A 17,393-nucleotide genomic window follows, 5' to 3' on the forward strand; every position below is an offset into this window, starting at 1 on the left:
TTACAGCATAATGCCTCCAGCATTGTTGTTCTTTCTCAAGATTGCTTTGGTTATTCAGGGTCTTTTGTGCTTCCATACAAATTTTAGGATTGTTTTATTTTTGTGAAAAATGCCATTGGAATTTTGATAGGGATTGTATTGAGTCTGTAGATTGCTTTGAATGGCATCAACATTTTATCAATATTATTTTATTCCATGAGCATGAATATCCTTCCATTTATTTGTATCTTCAGTTTTTTTTATCAATGTGTTCTAGTTTTCATCGTATAGGTTTTCAACCTCCTTGGTTAAATTTATTCCTAGGTATTTTATTGTTTTAGTAAATGCTTATATATTCATTTTTGAGAGACAGAGCACATGTGTGCATCTGCAGGTGGGAGAGGGGAAGACAGAGAGGGGGAGAGAGAATCCCAAGCAGGCTTTGCATTGTCAGTGCAGAGCCCAACATGGGGCTCGATCTTGCAAACCATGAGATCGTGACGTGAGCTGAAATCAAGAGTCAGACTCTTAACGAACTGAGCCACCCAGGAACCCCAAGGTATTTTATTCTTTGTGATGCAATTGTAAATGGGATTGTTTTCTAAATTTCACTTTCTGATAGTTGGTTATTAGTGTATAGAAACACAGCAGATTTTTGTATATTGGTTTTGTATCCTATAACTGTACTGAATTTGTTGAGTAGTTTTAACAGGTTTTTTGGTGGAGTCTTTAGGGTTTCCTATATATAGTATCATGCCATCTGCAAATAGACATAGTATTACTACTTCCTTTCTGTTTTTGATGCCTTTTATTCCATTTTCTTGTCTGATAGCTGTGGGTAGGACTTCCAGTACTGTGGTGAATAAAAGTGAGAGTAGACATCTTTTCTTGTTCCTGATTGTAGGGAAAAAGCTCTTCAGTTTTTCACTATTGAGTATGATGTCAGCTGTACATTTGTCATATATGGTCTTTATTATGTTGAAGCATGTTCTCTCTGTACCCAATTTGTTGAGTTTTTTAAAAATTTTTTTTAGTGTTTTTATTTATTTTTGAGAGAGAGAGAGAGAGAGAGCGCACATGAGCTGGGGAGGGACAGAGAGAGGGGGAGACACAGAATCCGAAGCAGGCTCCAGGCTCTGAGCCGTCAGCATAGACCCCGACACGGGGCTTGAACTCACAAGCCATGAGATCATGACCTGAGCTGAAATCAGACCCTTAACTGACTGAGCCACCCAGGTGCCCCCAATTTGTTGAGTTTTAATCATGAGTAGTTGTTGAATTTTATCAAATGTTTTTTCTGCATCTATTAAGATGAGTATATGCTTTTCATTCTTTATTTTGTTAATGTAGCTTATCACACCAATTGATTTGTGGATGTTGAACATCCTGGCATCCCTGAAATAAACCCTGCTTGATCATGGTATATGATCCTTTTAAAGTATCGTTGAATTTGATTTGCTGATATTTTGTTAAGGTATTTTACATCTATGTTCATCAGGGATACTTTCCTGTAATTTTCTTTTCTTGTAGTTTCCTTATCTGGTTTTGGTACCAGGGTCATGCTGGCCTCAAAGAATAAGTATGGAAGTGTTGTCTTATCTTCTAGCTTTTTTAGAAGAGTTCGAGAAGGATTGGTGTTAGTTCCTCCTTAAATGTTTGGTAGAATATACCAGTAAAGCCATTCTGCTCTAGACATTTGTTTGTTGGGAGGTTTTTGATTATTAATCCTACCTCCTTACTATTAATTGGTTTGTTCAGATTATCTTCCCATGATTCAATCCTGGAAAGTTGTATGTTTCTAGGGTATCCATTTCTTCTAGGTTGTCCCATTTGTTGGTGATTGTTCATAGTGGTCTCTTATGATGCTTTGTATATCTTTGGTGTAGGAATACCTTCTTGAAACAAGGAAGTTGACTGAAAACCTCCTTGAAGTCTGAATTTTGAGGCTATTAGCTCTTTCCCCCCAGTTTGGCTCCCAGAATATGGTCAATTAGGTATATACCTTCGGGCAGTGTATCAGAATATTTTGACAAGCCTAAGAGAAAATAAAGATTAAGTATCATCATTGCCCAGCCAGATCAACCTACAGAGATCTTTACTGCCAGTGAACCCTGCCCACTGCACAGTACCTGTAGTCAGTTCCTCAATATGTGTCAACAGCCAAGGAGCACCAGCCTTTGAGGAAATGGATTTTAAAAGGGAGAGGCAACTAAAAAGCCACTTGACACAGAGACTATTCAGTGAGATAGAAATGTAAAGAGAAAAGAACCTCAGAAAGATGAAAGGAGACAGTGCATTGACAAAATAAGAATTGGTACTGAAAAGAACATCATACAAAAAAAACTTTTGGGAATTAAGCATAGGCATCAGAAATTAAAAATGAAATGGGTTTGGAAGATAAAATTTAGGAACTCTCAGAGAGAATAAAGTAAAAAGGCAAAACAGAAAATAGTAGAGAGAATGTTGGGATCTATTGATAAGGTGTAACACCAGGACCTCCACCCCAGAGGGAAGACAGACCCAAGGAAAGGCCTTTATGCATAACACAGCTCAGGAGAAAGTGCCCAAATTGAAGGCCTTGAGTCTCCAGATGGGAAAGGGCCATTGAATATCCAACACAGCGTATGAAAGCAGCTCCACATGGAGTAAATTTCTTGAAAATTCAGAACCCAGGGGTTCACCACGAGAAAAGATTCTAAAAAGTTTCTGCAGGAGACAACCTGATTACATTTAAAGGGATCAAGAGATCAGATGCTGTTTGTCTTCCCAAATGCAAAGAGGACACTGGAAGACTGTAAGCCAAATTTCTTTCACAACTCAGCGAAGAAGATTCCAACCTGGAGTTCTGGCCTGGAATCTGGCCAAACCATCAGTCATATGTGAGAGTTGAATGCAGATGTTTCAGATGTGCCAGATCTCAAAGGAATCTTCTCTCCCCTGCACTCTCATCAGTCAGTCAAGAAAGAGGAAGATGTTGGATCTGGGAAGTTAGCTCAAACACAGAGAAGGGGACCAGTCTCCTGGAGGATGCTGAGGTGACACCCAAAGAACAGTGACCTTAGACATTCCAGAGTGGGAGCTGTGCTGCCACTGAGTTGGAGCTGATAGACTTCTTGTTGTGTGTAGATGTCTTGAGGAGGTTTCATTAATTTGGGAGAATTTGATGACAAATAATGATAGGCACATTGAAAACAGGAAAGAAAGCAGGGAAATATTAACTTCAGGGAGATCAAAATGTTGTGCAAAATGTTTACATTGTCGTAATGATAAGAATATTGAATAGTAATCTAACCAAAATTAGGATGTCACTATTGGAAAGGTGGTGGGACAGGAAATGTGTGCGTGCAAGCCTGTTGTGTATGCTTCTGTGCATGTGTGTATGCAACAGAAGAGCACTAATTCTTCCTCTCATCGAGAATGCCCCCAGCTAAGAAAACAAGAGACAGGATGAGCATGATTTCATAAAGGAGACCACCTGATGCTTTTGTGGGAAAATTTACATGTTAAGTTGCTCTTCTCAAATCTGAGGAGTTGTGAAATAAACAGCTGTTATAGGAATAGTATCTTTATTTCCCAAGAATAGCTTTGAACCGAAAGTAAATTTTGTTCTATACCTGCCAGTCTTGATGTTGAGGATTTTTCTTCAAGCACCATGCGTTTGTTTCAGGTGAGCGCCATTTTGAATGGTATGTTAGATCAGAGCTTCAGGGATCGAGCCAGCCAGAGACACCAAGGACTGAAACTTGCGAGTACAATTCTGCATAACTGGAAGAAGTGGGACTCGTGGTGGGCCAAAGATTCTGCTCCTGAAAGTAAAACGGCAGTGCTGACCTTACTGGCAAAAATTTTGCAGGTATCTTGAGAAACCTATTAAAAATGCAGTTGTTTTGGAATCTCTAAGTTGTATCTTTAAAAATTTGATGGAGGTTTCTTAAGAGCTCATTGGTTTGATAAATAAAAAGTATTTTTATTGGATAGTTGCTGATTACATTTTATACTTTTTCCCTTTCTGATACTTTATCTTATGCGTTATCTTTTCAGTGTTTTTGCATATGTCATCTTGCCAGATAGATTCAAAATATTTCAGGATAAGAATTGTTAAAATATTATTGAAGCCCAAGAACAAATTTATAGGTTATTTCTGAAGTTAAAAAACTTGGAAAACGTGTTAAAAGAAATTAGAGGCATAATACAGAAATGTATCATGTTTTTATTTACCCTCCTTTAGATTGATTCATCTTTTAATACAAATCACAGTGCATTCCCTGAAGTTTTTACAACATATGCTAGTCTACTTGGTGATTCAAAGTTGGGTTTACATTTAAAGGTAAGTGGTGAAAAAGATTTTTCTTTTAGATTACATTCTCCATTATTTTCCCATTTTATATTTTTGCATACCTGTGATATTTTCTGTTTTTTATTATGGCAAATTTCAAACATACTCAAAAGCAGAGAATAACCCCTACATACCGGTCAATTAGCCTCAATAGCCGTCTGTCTATAGCCATCTCTCTTCAACTATGCAGTCACTCCCATCCTTGAAGGAAACCCCTGATACCATTTTATCTGATCTGTGCATACTTTTGTATGTCTCTAAAAGATAAATATAATCACAATGAGCTTACCATACTTAGAAAAATTAACATTTATCTTTGCATATGTATGATTTAAATTGGCTTTTTTGAGAATTGCTGTATTAGCAAATGACAGAATTTAAACTATTACTCAATTATTTTTCTATTAATAAATATATCTTGGTAATTTTTAGGGTCAAAAACTTAATATTATAATTTTGAAGTCCTATAATAATTAGATTTTATGCTCTAATAAAATGTGGCCTTAATGAAAGCCATCTTTTTACTAGGTCATGAAGATGTTTCTTTGGAATTTTCTGTTTCATGATTAATCAAATTTCTCATTTCTCAATATGAGAGTCTGAGAACTTACTTTTCACACAAGGGAGATAGAAAACAGCATCTAGTTTCTTCTAGTTTCTTTTACTTTTATTATGAAGTTTTGAATTAGTCTTGTGAAGGAATACTTATAAATTACCCCATAGGTGTTCAGGATGTACTTTCCACACCAAACTTTTCCAGTTTATCTCTACTAGAGTCTATATTTGTAGAAGGAAAAATCACACACAGAGTCATATACAGTATCCTGTTTAATTACACGTTAATTAAATTAACATTGGCCTGAGTTGGCCCACTGGCCTCTAGAGTAGAAGCTGAGATACAGCATCGCCTTCAGGTTGGTCTTCAATGTAATCTAGAAGGTATTCTGGAGTCATTCATTGAATCCACACAGTGCTTTATTTGCAAAACCTTTAGAAAGCAGTAATTTTATTTATTCTGTAGGATTCGTAAGCACCAACTGGTGCAGTTTCATATGTCTGCGTTGCTCCCACAGGGTCAAGCTGTAATTCTTCTTCCATTCTTTACCAATCTTACTGGAGGCAGTCTTGAGGACCTTAAGCATGTTCTGGAAAAGCTTATTGTTTCTAATTTCCCCATGAAGTCTGAAGAATTTCCCCCGGGAACTCTGCGTTACAATAATTATGTAGATTGCATGAAAAAGGTTAGTTTTTAGTAGTACTAAGTAAAATTAAAACAATGCTTTTCTGTTACATTTCTTGATGAAAAGAAGTGAAATATTCTGAGTCAGAGAAGTATTCTAACTGTAAGAATTCAGTTCAGTTCATTTTGAAAGCTGGGTAGCTGTGGAAGCAGGTGCATATCCAAATCTTTCAGAATTCACCCTCCTCCCATTTTAATTTGAAATATTTTATGCAGAAAAATATTGTGAAGTATTTTATGCATAATATATACTTTTAGAAAAATAATTCCAAAGAGCTAAGAAATGGAATATTACCAATATGGTTCAATTTCTAAAATTTAATTAAGTAGTGATTATTTGAAAATTTAATTAGTGATTATCACCTATATTATTTAATGTACAGCTGAAGGTCTCTAAAATATCAGTGGCTTAAACAAGGTGGTGGATTATTTGTTTCTCCTGTATAGTACTAGACTGTTGTTTTTTTCAGCAACTAGATACAGGTTTCCCTTGCTATCCAAAAGTAGAGCATTTCTGTGAAACCTTTTATAAGCCTGAATGGCATAAAGCAAAGAAGCATTTGCCATTAATTTATATGGAAATTTTTTGAGCATTCCTAGACCCAAAAAATATCGTCTCTTAGGTGCTTCTCATACCAAAGGACACATCTTGCGTAGAATAAATTGAGATAAAGCACAGATGCTCACAGACACAGTTACTTCACAGCTATGGCAGTTTGATGCTGACTGAGATGCTAGCATAGTTCTTGGGGAAAGAGCTTGGTGGTGCTGCTCTCGTTACTCAGGGCATATGCTGCCTGTATAACAGCTTACTGCAAAACAAATGCAGAATGCTATTTTTGCTTTTTTTTTTTTTTTCATAAAAGCAAAAATCCTCTGGATTTCTTCAGTTAGTGAAAATAGGTTCTAATATAGATCTTTCATAAGAGCAAGGTGGTATATCGCATACTTTTGAAAAGCAGATGATATGGGTACTTGACTGGAACTTGGATTCAACCCATAAAAAATTAAGAGAATGACCATTGGAGGGTGGATAGTGGTCTGCCATACTTGTGATGGATTGAGCCCTGGGCTAATGTCTGAATTCTCAAAAATGATGAAGATATTATCTTAGAGTAAAACAAGGAAGAAACTGAAAGAAACAGATGATTCAAATACACTAATGCTAAGGTAGAGATAAACGTAGGGTATAGGTGTGGCAGATTATATTTTCCAAAGATGACTGTACCAATATATTTTGTCCCACACGTTCTTTTTACGGTGTGACTCTTCCATTGAGAGACAAAGTCTAATTTTCCCCCTATGAATATGGGTTGGCCTTGAAGACTCACTTAGAACAAAACAAACAAAAATGCAGTGGAAGTGATGCTATGTGACTTCCAAGGCTAGTCACAAAAGGCTTAATACTTTTCTCTTGACTCTGTCTTTCTTGGATTTCTTATCTGTGGGACCCATCACCATCCTGTAAGGAAGCAAAGTAGCTACATGGAAAGGCTATTTTACAAACACCATCCATCCACCCAGATGGGTCTGTTTTATATAATTTTCCCCAAACATACAGAAAAATAGAAAGAACAGTCAAGCATCTGTATAACCATCTTTTGTCATTTTGTCATACTTGCTTTATCTGTATATGTATGCATGTGGTATGTTAGTTACTGAAATATTTGCAGGGTAGTTTCAGATATCAAGATACTTCACCCCTAAATACCTCAGCATACATGTTCTAAGAATAATAATAATAAGCACAATAATGTTTTTATACCTAAGAAAATTAGCCCTCCTCTGACACTATGTTATGTAGTGCGTATTCACATTTCTTTAAATGTCCCCATGTTTAGCTGTTTTTTTTCAAACCAGTACCTAATTAATGATTGCATCAAATTGTCATGTCTCTAGTATCTTTTAATCTAGAACTAGTTCACCCCATCCCTTTTATTTTTCCATGACATTGTGTTTTTGGAGGAAACTTCCAGATCTTCTCTTGAATACTTCTCTTGGATGTTGTCCCCTGTTTGATTGTTTCCATGAGATGTTCTTTAACTTGTCCACCATCCCCTGTATTTCCTCTGAACTAGAAGTTAGGCTTAATCTGTGGTCATGAGATTCAGGCTAATCTTTTTGGCAACAGTAGCGTATCAGGAGGCAAATACTGTCATTGTCCCACTGGTAGTGGCCTCAAATCTGGAGGCCTGGTTAAAGTGGTGACTGCCTCATCTCTCTTGAATGGTGCATTTCTGCAATTAGCAGATCATTGATGTAGTGATACCATCTAAGTATCCTGTTCCCAAGCGGTCTGTTACCTAATGATTATTGCATCCATATTACTTTCTCTTAATGTAAATGCTCTAATATAAATATAAGTGCAGTCACTAAACATTTGAAGAAAACTTCCAGCCTAAAAAGATGTAAACCAACAGGAAGAAGGAACTCAGAGGGAACTGAGTCAACAAAGGGAGATGGGAGATGAGAACATATAAAAGAAACTGTAAGAGTAACTTCAGAGAGGAGAGAAGGTATTGTGTCCATGAAGAAGAACAAGTGCTCTTGGAAATTAAATATATAAAAGCAAAATTAAAAAAAAAAAAAAGCAACTTTGCAAAACAGAAGATAAAATTGAGGACATTTCCCAGAAAGTAGAACAAACAGATGTCAAGATGGAAGATGGGAGAGTAGAGATGAGAACATTGGGTGAGTAGCTAGAACAGCTGCTGTGCGATGAAGGTCATGTGGAAAAGACACAGGTCTCCAAACTGAAAAAGCCCCAGAGTACCTGGGATGGTGAAGACAAAGTCCTCAGTGAAGGCACATCATCGTGGAGTTTCAGAATCTGGGTTCAGATCTTTAGAAGATCCTGACCGCTCTAAGAGGGAAACATATCTGCAAAACCTTAAAAGGATCAAAACTCAAATATTTAGCAAACATTTATTATGTGCCAGGTATTCGTTATAGCTGCAGAAATGGTGGAAGTATTAGCATTTGTTAATTCTCTGTGAAAGCCTGTTTTAATTTTGTTAGAACTGTTCAAAACAAAAATAAAAACCCAAGGAAATTATTATTATTGTTGTTTCTTCTAGTTCCTAGATGCATTGGAATTATCTCAAAGTCCTATATTGTTGCAGTTAATGACAGAAATTCTTTGTCGGGAACAGCAACATGTTATGGAAGGATTATTTCAATCTACTTTCAAAAAGATTGCTGGAAAGTAAGTCATAGTATTCTAGTCTGGGACCCCAGGAACCATATACATTTTATTTCTTTGGGAAATTATCTTCTCTGTTCCAAAAAAAAGGTTGAGTGGCAATTGCAGTCAACTCTTACAACTAAATTTTATTTTGTTTTTCTTGGAGGAAAAAAGAACTTATTGTGAGAATTTTAAGCACAGTCAAAGCTAAAGGGTAAGACTGTAACTGAGCATCCAAATCAAACACACTCCAGCATTTTCCGGCCTCATCACCCCTGTTTTAGCCTCTTTTCTCTTGTGCTGTAGTTATTGTAACAAAGCAGATCCCTGATGTCATTTCACCTCTAATAACTTCTGCATGTATATTTAAAATTATACTGTTATTCTTGGGTTGCTATATAGTACTGTTATCAACGGAGAAAAATTATCAGTAATTCTGTTTTCAGATTTCTCCAGTTGTCTTAACTGCTCTAGACTGTTGGATTATCTTTTTACATGGCATTTCACTGTTGTATCTCAGTCTGTCTTCATCTAGAACAGTCCCCTACCCTCTTATTTTTTTGTTGTTGTTAAAGAAACCTGGACACTTGGCCTACACGGTTAGTTACATTACCTGATCGATTTACCTGATTTTTGTCTCTGTTCTTTTAACTCATTCCTCTAACCCTGGTTTCCTGTAAGTGGAAAGTTAGGTCTAAAAGCTTAGTTAGATTCAGGTTCAAGTTTTGGCAAGATTACTTAATAGTGGATGCTCTGTATTTCGTGTTCATGGCATTTGGCACAAGGTGTGAAGTGGTCTTAATTTTAACGATGCTAAGATTAATCAGTTATGTTTGGCGTGGGCTTTTCCTGAGGTTCTAGCATCCATTTATGATCATTGCCCCAAATCATTTATTTTATCGGGAGCTGCAAATGGTCATTTAAAAAATCCTTTTATTCCTTCTAAATTTAAGAGCTAGAATTATGTTGTAATGAACTTGCCTTTATTACTAGGACTATTTGGTTACCCAAATATAGTTTTAGTGTTGTAGGAAATCACAGTGGACAAAATGGAACGAATTTGATCATTAATTTTTTAATTATTAATTTTTAAAGTTAGGGCTTGACGCTGTGGCTACTTCTAATTGTGGCCAGTGAGTCTTTTTTAAAAACATTTTTTTTAACGTTTGTTTGTTTATTTCTGAGAGACAGAGATAGCGTGAACAGGGGAGGGGCAGAGAGAGAGAGAGAGGGAGACAAAGAATCTGAAGCAGGCTCCAGGCTCTGAGCTGTCAGCACAGAGCCCGATGCAGGGCTTGAACTCATGAACCACGAGATCATGACCTGAAATGAAGTCGGACCCTTAACTGACTGAACCACCCAGGTGCCCTGTTTTGTTTTGTTTTGTTTTGTTTTTTTATCAACATTATTTATATTGATTTGTAAACATCCATGGTATTTTATCTTACTGAGTTGTATTTTACATATCATAAAATTCACCTATTTTAAGTTTAGAATTCAGTGATTTTTAGTAACTTTACTGAGTGGTACCGCCATCACTATAGAATAATTTCATCCTCTTGATAACATCCTATATTAACTCACATTCCCATTCCCAGCCCCAGGCAATCACTAATCTACTTTCAGTCTTTATAACTTTGCCTTTTCTGGACATTTCATATAAATAGAATCATAGAATATGTGATCTCTTATGTCTGGCTTTTTTTTTTCTAGCAAGTTTTTGAGGTTCATGATGTAGTGTGAATCAATAATTCATTCCTTTTTATTGACATTTTAAAAAACCATAATTAACCAACTATAGAACATTCTATACAATGGGAGAATACATATTCTTTTGAGCACATATGGAAGCCATAAAACAAGTCTTAATAAATTTAAAAGGAATTAAATCTTACAGAGTATGTTCTCCATCCATAATGAAGTTATTTATATGTTAATAATGGAAGAAAACACTTCTAAATAACCAACTAATTAATACATTTGTAAGTAGCCCTTGGGTCAGAGAAGAAATTACGAGTGAAATCAGATATTTGATATTTGATCAGATCAGATCTGATCTGATATTTGATCAAATCAGAATTTGATCTGAATGAAATACGAATAAAGCATATCCAAATGTATGAGATAGAACCAAAGCAGTGCCTAGAGAGGAATTTGTATTTTTTAATACCTGTATTAGAAAATAAGAAAAAGTTACAGAGAGGGAAGGAGGCAAACCATAAGAGACTCTTAAATACTGAGAACAAACTGAGGATTGATGGGGGGTGGGGGAGAGGAGAAAGTGGGTGATGGGTAGGGAGGAGGGCACTTGTTGGGATGAGCACTGGGTGTTGTATGGAAACCAATTGGATAATAAATTATATTTAATAATTAAAAAAAGAGAAAATAAGAAATATCCTAAATCAGTAATATAAACCTGTACCTTAAAATCAAGAAAAAGAAAACTAAACTGAAGAGAAGCAGAAGGAAGAAATAATAAAGATTAGAGTGAAAATTAATGAAATCGAAATTAGAAAAATGGTGGAGAAAAATCAGTGAAACTGAAATTTGTTCTTTGAAAAGGTAAATGAAGAACTGTTAGCTCGACAAACTAGGAGTAACAAAGAAGGTACAGTTCATGAAAATTAGGAAGGAAAGAGGGAGTGTTACCACTGATCTCTCAGGAGTTAAAAAGATTATAGGGAAATATGAATAACATTATGCTAACAAATTCAACTTAACTAAAATGGACAAATTCCTAAAAAGTCACAAAATACCAAAAGTGACTCAAGAAGAAATAGAAAATCTGAGTATAACCTTTAGTAAGTAAATAAATAGAATTAAAATCTTCTCACAAAAAGAAAAGAATAAAACCTCACAAGGGAAAGCCCAGACCCAGATAGCTTCACTGGTGAATTTTCATCAAATATTTAAAGAAAAAATACCAACACTTGATAAACTCCTCAGAAAATACAGAAGAAAGGAATCCTTCTCACCTTATCCTATGAGGCTAGTATCACACAGATAAAGCCAGAAAGAAACATTGCAAGAAACCTATAGACCAGAATCCTTTGTGAATATAGACACACAAATTTTCAAAAATGTATTAGAAAAAACACATCCAGCCAAGGGAACCACCTGGGTGGCACAGTCGGTTAAGCGTCTGACTTAGGCTCAGGTCATGATCTCACTGTTTGTGAGTTCGAGCCCCATGTTGGGCTCTGTGCTGACAGCTCAGAGCCTGGAGCCTGCTTCGGATTCTGTGTCTCCCTCTCTCTCTCTACCCTGTCCCCATCAGATTCTGTCTTTCAAAAATTAAAAAAAACAAAACACATTCAACAACATATAAATGTTACACACTGTTGCTAATTGGGATTTGTCCTAGGAATGCAAAACTAATTTAACATCTGAGAATCAATGAATAGTATATAGTATATTAAAAGAATAAAGGACAGAAATCACATTCCCATTTTAGTGGATGCAGATAAATTTGTGACAAAGCCCAACATCCATTCATGATGAAAAGGACAAAAGGTCATCTATGAAAAACCAACAGCCAACAGAATATTTAATAGTAAAAGACTGAATGCTTTCCCCCTAAGTCTGAGAACAAGGCAAGGATGTGTACTCTTTTCAGTTCAACACTGTACTGGAGGTTCTGGCCAGTGCAGTCAGGAAAGAGAAAGAAATAAAAGGCAACTAGATTGGAAAGAAAGAAGCAAAACTGTCCTTATTCACAGATGGCATGAGGGAGAGAATCCTAAGATCTACAAAACGCTTTCAGAACTAATAAGCAATTATAGAAGTTTGTAGGATACCGGATCAATGTTCAAAAATCAACTTTTCTGTATATGAGCTGAGAACATTTCAAAACTATAACTAGGAATATAATTGTTTTCTTAATAGCATCATAAAAACAAAGTAATACATTTAGTAATAAATTTAACAAAAGTGCAAGACCTGTGCACTAAAAATTATAGTCCACTGCTGAAGGAAATAAAAAAATAAAGATTTAAATAAATGGAGAGACATCCCATGTTCATGAATTTGAAGATTCAATATTTGTTAACATGGCAATTCTGTTAAATTGATATATAAATTTAATGCGACCGCTGTCAAAATTCCAGCAAGACTTTTGTGTGTGTGTGTGTGCAATTTAAAATTTTCATTTTAATTATAATTTACTTAGAATATACTCTCTGTGAGTTTTGTGTTCCAAAATCACTTGGTAAAGTTTTCTTCAATACATAGCTGTTATACCAATTAGTTAGGTATGCTTATTTTAATTATCAGATTTTAGAAATGTTTATGTTTTTTCTTTTGATTTAATTTTCTTTTTGAACATGTAAAACATTTACATGATTTGAAGGTCATATCTGTATAACGAACTATATTCAGGAGTCTTATTTCTGTCTCTGTCCCCTCTCTTATTCCTTTTCACCTCCCTTTTTTTCTATCTCATGTCTTCTACAGATCACTACATGTTGGTACCAAGAGATCTTCTTCAATCCTTTTTTATTTAAATAACTGTATAATTATTCACTATAGCATACTGTTTTGAAGCAGCCCCCTTGGGCTCAGTCTTTTGCTGTTAAAAATAATGTCACAGTGAATAGCCATGTGTGTATGTCATTTTGTATTTTGCCAGTATGTCTTTGGAGTGGATTCCTATACGTAATTCAAAAATTAAATGCATTTGTAATCTTGCTAGCTTTTACCACATCCCTTATTTTGAGGCTGTAATTATTTGCATTCCCTCGACAATGTATGAGAGTGTCTGTCTCATCACAGTCTTGCCAACAGAGTATATTGTCAAACACTTGGATTTTTTTCCAATTATATAGGTGAGAGGGGATCTCTCAGTGTTGTTTTAGTTTATATTTCTCTTATTATGAGTGAAATAGAGCATATACTCATATATTTAGATCTCATTTGCATTTATTTTAAGTAAACTATCTGCTGGCCCATTTTTGTTCTTTTTGCTCTTTTTCCTTTTCTTTTCTTGCTCCTCTTTTTAACTTTCTGTGTAATAGTTTTAGGGCTGTGCATCTCTATTGTGCTCAGTATCAGGAAGCTCTTCAGAAGAATTTAAATCTAAGACCATGCCCAAATAAATGTTACAGAAGCCCATGTAGCATCTGTCCTGCAGCCTTACAGTTTTGTGACTGAATTACCTTCATCTAATATTTTTACTCTGGTTAACTTCGGAGTATCAGGATTTTAGAACCGGAAAAAGATTTTAATAATCATTTAGTCCTAACCTCACATTTTTATAGGTGAAGAAACTAACTGTATTCTTAGTTTATAGATTTATAGACAGAATCTTACAGATGATCATTCAAGTATCTTTCATTCCAGATAAGAACATAAAGGGCCAGATGAATGTATCTCTGTATAGGAAATACGAATGGCAGTTTGTTACTAGGAAGAGACTAGAATTTGTAAATTATGATCCATGAGATTCAAATTCTGGAATTGTGATCATCTTCAGGCCTGAGACTCTCCCATAGCCTCAGCTGTTTTCTAAACAACATCAGATTTGAAAGTAAATGAAAACTGTTCTTAATGCCTAAATTCGGCATGAAGATTTCTGGGGATGAGTATAATAATATGATTTATGTACAGATGTTTCTTGTTTTTCATGGTGTGTGTGTGTATATATATATATATATACACACACACACACACATATATATATACATATATATATATATATAATCTTTAAAGTTATTTTTTAATTTGTAGTCATTGGTATTTATTTTGCTTGTTTTATGTGTGGGCACTCAAAACATTTTTCAAAGCAGGGATGTTCATATAATTTTCTTTTTTTCTTAGGAGTTCATGTGTCACACAATTAGCCCTTTTGGAAAGTGTGTACAGAATGTTCAAGAGGGATGACCTACTTTCAAATGTCACTCGCCAAGCATTTGTAGATCGCTGCCTTCTCACTCTGCTTTGGCACTGTAGCCCGAATGCCTTGATAGAATTCTTTAGCAAAATTGTGGTGGATGCCATTGATGTGTTGAAGTCTAGATTTACAAAGGTATTGTACATCTGTTATTAAATGTACTATTAAATTTTTTTTAGTGTTTCATTTATTATTCTTGAAAGTAAGACAGAGTGTGAGCAGGGGAGGGAGAGAGAAAGAGAGGGAGACACAGAATCTGAAGCAGGCTCCGTTCTCTGAGCTGTCAGTACAGAGCCTGATGTGGGGCTCAAACTTATGAACCGTGAGATCGTGTCCTAAGCTGAAGTTGGACACTTAACCAACTGAGCCACCCAGGCGCCCCTTAAATTGACTATTAATAAGAATTGATAAATCTCCTTGGCTGGTGTTCTTAAAAACTTCCATATGTTCAGTCAGAAGATCTCTGTTGCTCAAGGAGCATTACTTCAACAGTTTGGTAACAACTTGTAGTTACATGGGATCTGTGTTAGTTTCCTGCGGGTGCTATAACAAATTACCGCCACCATGGTGTAGAACAACAAAAACTTATTCTCTCATAGTTCTGCAGGCCAGAAATCAATTTCCTCGGGCTGAAATCAAGGTGTTGCAAGGCTCCGGAGGCCCTAAGGGAAAATCCGTTCTTTGCCTCTTCCAGCTTCTGGCAGCTGCCAGCATTCCGTGGCTTGTGGCCACATCACTCCTCTCCCTCCTTCTGTGGTCACATTACCTCCTCCTTTTCTGTCTAATTTCTCTCTGCATGTGTTGTGTTGAGGACCCACTTGGATGATCTCCCCATCTCAAGATCCTTTACTTGATTTCATCTGTATAGTCCTTTTTTGTCATATAAGGTAACATTCATGGTTTCAGTGATTAAAATGTGGGTATTTGTATGTGGATACTATCCAGCCGAATACAGTCCACCTGCACCAAATGTTCCCTCTTGCAAAATACATTTATCCCATCCCAACATCCCCCAAAGTCTAAATGCATTATAGCATCAACTTTTAAGTCCAAGGTTGCATCTGAATATCATCAGCTCAGAGTCCTTTTTCATCATTCAAATCATATGAATCTTTCCATTTGTGGACCTGTGAAACTAGAAAACAAATCATTTGTTTTTCTTGCCTGTAGAATTCAGGGATTATAACAGCCTTTTTTCATTTCATTTTGTCTCTGTCCCTTTCAGTCCAAGCTGGTGGTGTTTCTTCTGGTATGACATTCTCAAAAACTCTGTAGCTCTCCTATGTATGCCTTAGAGGTTTACTAACAGGAGAGTCCTCCACAGATCTTTGCTGGATAATTCCATCTCTGTTCCTGGTTCTGATGAAATAATTGAGGGCATCCATGAGTCCCATGCTTAATTTCTTTAGCAGTAGTCCAAGATTGTCCAGCTACACCCTTGTTGTCTTTGGAGCCACTTTTTTAACAGTGAATCTCCTAATGTTAGCATCTTTTACAGTCTGGATAAGCTGAGAATTTCTCAAATCAAGTTTTGGTTCTTTTTGCCCAGCAGTTCCTAACTCAATTTATCTCTTGACCCTCACATTTTATTTTAAGCAGCAAAGAAGAAAGGGGGTAGCACCTTCTAAAAATTTGCTTGGAAATTTTTAGTTAAATATTCAAGTGCATGGCTTATAAGTTCTGCTGTGTGTGCAGGCATAGAACACTATTTAGCTAAGTTTTCTGCCACTGTATTACAAGGATCTCCTTTCCTTCAGTGTCAAAAAATATGTTCTTTATTTCCTTCTGAGACCTCACCAGCAGCTACTTTAACATCCATATTTATACCAAAGATGTGTTTATGATGATTGAGATGCTCCCTAAGACAATTTGGTTTTGCTAGCATGCTTTTTCACTTCCTTCTGAGCCCTCACCAGCAATGCCTTCAGTGCTGGTATTTCTACCAGCAGTCTCTGCAGGCAGTTTAGGCTTTTTCTGTCATGCATGGCAAATTTCTTTCAGCCTCTACCCATCATCCAATTCCAAAGTCACTTTCATATTTTTGGCATTTGTTACAGGAGATTAAACTCTTAATGCCAAAATGTGTGTTATTTCCTGAATCTTCAAGTAATAAATTACCATAAGCTTGGTGGCTTAGAACAACAGAAATTTATTCTATCCCAGTTTTGGAGGCCAGAAGTCCAAAATTAGTTTTACTGACCTAAATTTATGGTGTTGTCATGGCCACGCTTGCCCCTGTGGCTCTGAGTGTCTACTTCCTGTCTCCTCCAGCTTCTGGTGGCTGCTGGCATTCCTTGTATGTGGCTGTGTCACTCTGACCTCTAATTCTGTCATCACATTGCCTTTTCCTTTCTGTCTCATCCCTTTATGTATCCTCTTATACAGTTACATATGATTTCATCTAGGGCCCACATGACCAATCCAAAATTGTCACCCAATCTCAAGATCCTTAACTTAATCACATTTGCAAAGTCCTTTTTTTTTGCCTTGTGAGAACTCATAGGTTCTGGGAGTTAGGACTTGGATACCTTTAGGAAATACCATAAATAGTTGAAAATCTTGTTTTTTAATACATTGAGGTTTCACCTGTTGTCATCATGACTTTGATAAGATTTTGTGCAAAAGTCCTATATTGATGCCCTAAGTTCTCTATTTGGATATTATGTGTTATTTCCTGCCACATTCAACGTAACACATCAGTATACCCATGTCTCTGACCCTTGGCAGTCTCCTATTGAAGTGATTCAACATGTTTGTTAAAATTATT

General features: G+C 36.0%; 1 protein-coding gene across 1 annotated transcript in view; it reads left to right on the forward strand.

The window, feature by feature from the left end:
- Positions 1-17,393, forward strand: part of PRKDC (protein kinase, DNA-activated, catalytic subunit) — a 214,119-nt gene that overhangs the window by 84,540 nt on the left and 112,186 nt on the right. The window contains exons 37-41 of the mRNA XM_049633721.1: positions 3,647-3,832; positions 4,208-4,306; positions 5,389-5,556; positions 8,633-8,760; positions 14,554-14,761. Of these exons, the coding sequence (XP_049489678.1) occupies positions 3,647-3,832; positions 4,208-4,306; positions 5,389-5,556; positions 8,633-8,760; positions 14,554-14,761 (789 nt within the window). The remainder of the gene's footprint in view (positions 1-3,646; positions 3,833-4,207; positions 4,307-5,388; positions 5,557-8,632; positions 8,761-14,553; positions 14,762-17,393) is intronic.

Source organism: Panthera uncia, chromosome F2, assembly GCF_023721935.1.
Source record: "Panthera uncia isolate 11264 chromosome F2, Puncia_PCG_1.0, whole genome shotgun sequence".
In the NCBI taxonomy this organism is placed as follows: domain Eukaryota; kingdom Metazoa; phylum Chordata; class Mammalia; order Carnivora; family Felidae; genus Panthera; species Panthera uncia.